The sequence below is a fragment of the Lichenostomus cassidix genome, chromosome 2 (genome assembly GCF_008360975.1).
Source record: "Lichenostomus cassidix isolate B80296 chromosome 2, HeHo_3.0, whole genome shotgun sequence".
In the NCBI taxonomy this organism is placed as follows: domain Eukaryota; kingdom Metazoa; phylum Chordata; class Aves; order Passeriformes; family Meliphagidae; genus Lichenostomus; species Lichenostomus cassidix.
Genome location: NC_139482.1, coordinates 98,522,172 through 98,527,748, shown reverse-complemented (window position 1 = coordinate 98,527,748; position 5,577 = coordinate 98,522,172). Strand labels below are relative to the sequence as shown.

Below are 5,577 nucleotides of genomic sequence, written 5' to 3'. Positions count from 1 at the left end.
TCATTATCAGTGTACTAGAAACAGCAAAGAAAACAAACAAAAAAATGGAAAGGAGCATGTCTAGTACATTTTCCCCCTTTAATATTACAGAAAGCTCATAATGAATTTCAGATCAGAATCGCTGTTCAGTAAGAAAGACAGGGGAAGGCCACTAGATGGTGGTAAAACCCCAAGCCTTTGCTACGAAATCTGTGGAAAGAGAAGTCCAGAGGGGCAAAGAAGCGGAGGAGGAGCCACAGTTTGAGTACTGAAGTCATTATTGCTTGGAGTCTATAAAAAGGCAGTTGCACAGTAAGTAATTTATACGTGGTCAGCTTTGACTCTATGGATTTGCTAACTCCTTTCCCTCTATCTTTTTTCATCGTTTCCCATCAAGGAGTCCCCAGCCCCAGATGTCGGGGGGGCTGAAACTTCAGCTCTCTGGAGGAAAGGTTGCAGACGATGAAGAGGAAGAGCAGCTGAAGGAGCAGCTCTGGTAAATAGGTACAGTTAATTCTTGATTGCAAATAAAAAGCTGCTTTTAAAAACTGAAAATTGTTTAGCATGATATGCTTTGAATTTTATTTGCAACAAGTCACTGACAATCAGCTCTAAGTGTTCCCTTTACTAGAAATCCAATGGCTTACAACTTTCCCTGAATATTGTCATTACCAGAAAACCATTAAATAAAATATTCTTAATCTGGAAGAGAAAACTTATTTTATTATAGAATTCTACCCACACCGATTCTGTAACCTTAGTGTATCCTGAAATGTATGGATTTGCCTTGGTTAGGTGTTTAATACCATGCTTTTAAATGAGCATGTTAATATTGCACAGATAAGCTGTTTTATAACACAGTTCATGCTGACTTAAATGTACAAAGGTCAGGAGAGCATTTAAATCTTTTAATGAAAGTGTTCAATTCTTTATTGTGTCAATAACCAAAACTTCTTTATGTTGTATTCAAGTGAATGATTTCTGATGGACCTAAAACTACATCTTCCTGCATTTCTGGGGTCTGAGAGCTGGGACTGGGAAAACTGTTCATTGTTTGTTTTGCAGGAGAATTTCCAGGACATTCTGGGGAAGTATTCCAGGGGATCAGATAGAATAAACAAAACTATGAATGAAGAATGTATGAATCTTTTCATTAGTTTGTGATTTTAATTTCCCAGTAAGGATGGGTAGAAAATATCTGAGCCAACCAAAGTTTAATTTAGAATCAGTACAAGAATGTGGTGTGGAAGGGACAAGATATGTATAAGCCAAATTAAATAGAAATGGGTGGTATTTGTGTTGTCAGCTTCTGCCTGTAACCTTCATGCTATATGCGTTTTTTTTGCAGGATCTTCTGCCTTTTGGAAAATGCATTTACCACACTCCTGGGCAAGCCCTTCAGGAGGAACAGAACGTGTTAGCTCCCAGAGATGAACACATCCTCTCAATTCTATGTTTCTGAACTAAACCTGAGTGCCTTTGGTAGCAACTTTACTGTGCCTACTGCAAAAAGCAAGTCATCGCCATGTGAGCAAGTGGTCATTGCAGCTGAGGTGTTCCTAACTCTGGGCATTGTAAGCCTCCTTGAAAACATCTTAGTTATATGTGCAATAGTTAAGAACAAGAACTTGCACTCACCCATGTATTTTTTTGTTTGCAGTTTAGCAGTGGCTGACATGCTAGTTAGTGTGTCTAATGCTTGGGAGACCATAACCATATACTTAATAAACAATAGACACGTCGTTATGGAAGATACCTTTGTCCGTCATATAGACAATGTCTTTGATTCCATGATCTGCATATCTGTGGTGGCTTCCATGTGCAGTTTGCTGGCTATAGCAGTAGACAGATATATCACTATCTTCTATGCCCTACGTTATCACAACATCATGACAGTGAAAAGATCAGGGCTTATTATTGCATGTATCTGGACCTTTTGCACTGGCTGTGGCATTATCTTCATTCTTTATTACGAATCAACTTACGTGGTCATTTGTCTCATCGGCATGTTTTTTACCATGTTGTTCCTCATGGTCTCACTGTACATCCACATGTTCCTCCTGGCTCGTACTCATGTGAAGAAAATTGCTGCTTTGCCTGGCTACAACTCTGTCCGTCAAAGAACAAGCATGAAAGGAGCCATCACTCTGACCATGCTTCTCGGCATCTTCATTGTTTGCTGGGCTCCATTCTTCCTTCACCTCATCCTGATGATCTCCTGCCCTCAAAACCTCTACTGCGTTTGCTTCATGTCTCACTTCAACATGTACCTCATCCTCATTATGTGTAACTCAGTGATCGATCCCCTGATCTATGCCTTTCGTAGCCAGGAAATGAGGAAGACCTTCAAAGAGATAATTTGCTGCTACAGCCTGAGAATGCTCTGTGGGTTATCAAACAAGTATTAAGATAACAAAACCAAACCAAGGAAGAGAATGGAAAGGCAACAGCTTCCTGCATCCTGTAATTCTGGTGAAAGGCCTGTGGAACATTTTTTCCATTCAGCTGTCATGATTCCTGCAGCAACCAGAAACCATTTGTTAACATGTGATTTTACATTTCTTTCCCTCCATACACCACTCTCAGGCTGGTGATAGGAGCTACTCAGTGCATCTGTATTATGGGGATAAAGAATATTTTGAATTTAATTTACCCTATTGAAGATTGGATTTTATAAGAGGATTATACAGGGAAAATCTTATTTTTCTTTCTGCTAAATGCAATGAGTGAGACCTGCCATGTGAATGAACCCATCAGCCTTTCAGTGTCTGTTTCTTTTGATGTTATTTGCCTCTCTAGTTAAAAAAAAATACGTATTTCTCTGTCCAGATAAAAACAAGCATATTTTGATGGCTTATTTTGATGCCCAGAATTAAGAAGAGATTTTTTACTATTTCCTTCTGAAGACATAAAATCAGAGAAGTAGCTGGAATTATCAAGCTTCACATACCTTGGTCAGCAGTTATGATCAATATACATGCACATATCAGCAGTCCTGTATTCCAGTCATGACTGTTACTGTTATAAAATAGGTATTATGCAAGAGGCCAATGTTTCCATGAGATTTTCCAGGCTGGATACAGCACTTTGTCAAATATGAATATATGTGTTCAAGTCACTGTGAAACAAGATGTATCACAGGTGGATTTTATGGCTAAATGTGAAGACTGAACTGATTCTAGTTTGTCTGTTTTCTTTATTTGCCAGGGCTAGGGCAGCAAAGGGTACATGGCCTCTAGATATTCATGAATTATTTTGTGGAGGTGGAAATACAAAGTGAGTGTCTGCCTTAGTACAGACATTAGAAAAGCCTTTTGGCTGTAAAGAGCTTTTGTTACTGGAGGAAGCTCTACTGTAGATTGCATCTTTCAAGCTGGGACAGACAAAACAAGTTTTATAATCAAAAGGCATAGCAGGCAATGGCAAAAAAGGGATTTCAACACATGAGGCACATGTAGCTATAACAAAGTCCTGACTTTTGCTCCCCAAACAAACAGTTTTCCTCTTTGTTGAGAGAATTCTAAGCTGAAACCCTCATTCCTTCTGTGTGAGTAAGTAGCATCTAGTCATGCTTTCATAAACCTGCTGTTCTGCAACAGCTGTGTAATGTACAAAATACTGGGCTTACAAAAGAGGGAGGAAGCACAACTGTGGCATTTCTTGATGACCAAGGATGGTGCATATCTTGCACTGTGATTTGAGTCACAAAAACATATTGAGTCATGGTAAACTATTGACTAGATATTAGAAAATATATTGAAGAAATGGACTGTTCCTTCTGAAATCTGAAAGAATAATGTTTCTTATACTTGGTTTGTACATGCTGTAAAACTCTTGTTTATCAGTAGAAGGTTTATTATTTATTCCATGAGCCTTGGGTTATCCTTTCAAGGTGAAAGTCCTGACTGGGTTTTAGGAAAATTTTTTTGCTATAAGGGTGGTCAAACACATGAACAGGTGCCCAGTGATTGTGCAAACTCCATCCTTAGAGATATTCAGGACTTGACTGGACACAGCCCTGAACAATCTGTTCTAAGTTGAAAGCTGACTCTAACTTTGAAGTTGGTCCTGCTTGAAACATTAGGAGTCGATTACCTCCACACATCCCTTCCAACCCAAATTATTCCATGGTTCTCTGGCACAGCTTACATACTATGAAAAATTACAATTTATTTCCTCTCCTAATTTTACCTCTTGTGTAAGAAAAATTGTAAAGTATTCCCCTCCACACACTTAGAGCATACTTTATTGCGGACACTGCAACACTTTATGCCTTCATTTGCTTAGGAAGCTTCTGACAGGAGAAGTACAGTGCACCTTTAGCAGCAGAGTTGTAAATTTTGTCTGCTTAAAATTTATTATTCCTCCAGCTCACATATATCTCCCTCTGACATGAGTGGGAGTGTTATACTCAGTGGAGATACCTTATTATGCTGAGTGATAAAATGGTTGTATCAGTGCACTAGGTGCTGGAGTCTTCCTTCAGCTGTATCTGAAAATGGGATTTCAAAGAATGTTTGTGGCCAGTGGTGAGAATCTTCCCTTGTTTCAGTCCATCTCTGAATCCTATCCATAAATATCCCCTAAATGTTGGCTCTTGCAACTATGAATGTAAATGAAAAAAAGAGGCAGTTCCACTGCATAGTGAAAGGCACCAGCTGATGTAAATAGATCATTAAATCTTCATTGGGTATTGCAAATAAAACAATTTTGTAAATAACTGTAAATCAACTGAGAGGAAACCAAAACTGTAATAGCTTTAGGTATTTTCTTGAATTGTATATTACTCTTTTTTTGTTTGTTTGAAGTTTGTTTGATGTATAAACACAGACATATGAAGAAACTATTAAACTGGATTGCTGGAAACCCCCACATTTCTGGTTATTCATTGTAATGTTTCTGCTACTTCATAGATTATTCACAGAGGGAATATTGCATTACAGACTTTCATGTCTCATTTGAACAAATGCCTTCTTAAGAAACATTCTGAATGAGAGCTACAGACTAATACAGTGTTTTTACATTCATACCTATGCTCCCCTGGGTGTCAGCATCACATCTTCACTACAAGCTTTACAGGTGGGGAGCTGAAACGGTGTAAGAGTGAAATGAAAGTATTTTCAAGAACAGGCTAGAACATTTCCTGCAAAACAGGCTGCTTACACTCGAGGAATGAATATAAAATACATATCTCTGGGTTACTGTGACATGCTTTAATATGTTTTTTTCTCCTGTTTAGCTGCAGAATAAAAGGGACATTTAGCATACTGTCACTTCTGTCAGAGCCTGGAAAACACTAAGTGCTGGGATGAGACAGCCTTGTGTAAGCAGGAAATTTGCTGTCAGAGGACAGTCACGAAAAATTAGTTGCCAGACTCTTATTGCATCATGTCCCTGCAGTTAATGACATTACTCTTGCTTATCTAGCCAGTCATTTACAGTTTAGCTTTAGTCACTGGGGAAGAAAAGCTCAAATCACACTATTTCTGTCCCAGAGATCCCAAACGAATTTCTATTACCCACTGTTGCTTTGATGACAGAACTCTGCTTCTAACTCTTGTGTCACAATTAAAAAATTCTTAATAAGCAATTATTCTG

At 38.4% G+C, this 5,577-nt stretch overlaps 1 protein-coding gene across 4 annotated transcripts; it reads left to right on the top strand.

Annotated features, from left to right (window-relative positions):
• Positions 1–226: 226 nt before the first annotated feature.
• Positions 227–4,851, top strand: MC5R (melanocortin 5 receptor). Of its 4 annotated transcripts, none has more exons than XM_085052473.1 (3): positions 227–291; positions 377–475; positions 1,328–4,851. In XM_085052473.1, exon 3 carries the CDS (start codon positions 1,410–1,412, stop codon positions 2,385–2,387), a length of 978 nt encoding a protein of 325 aa, XP_084908599.1. In that variant the 5' UTR covers positions 227–291; positions 377–475; positions 1,328–1,409; the 3' UTR covers positions 2,388–4,851. The 4 variants fall into 4 exon arrangements, with proteins under 4 accessions (XP_084908599.1, XP_084908597.1, XP_084908598.1 ...); XM_085052471.1 differs by having other exon boundaries at positions 377–483; XM_085052472.1 differs by having other exon boundaries at positions 233–475.
• Positions 4,852–5,577: the final 726 nt, after the last annotated feature.

What these genes read in the sequence shown, in the direction of transcription:
- MC5R (XM_085052473.1), top strand. Translation starts at nt 1,410, where the DNA reads ATGAACACATCCTCTCAATTCTATGTTTCTGAACTAAACCTGAGTGCC.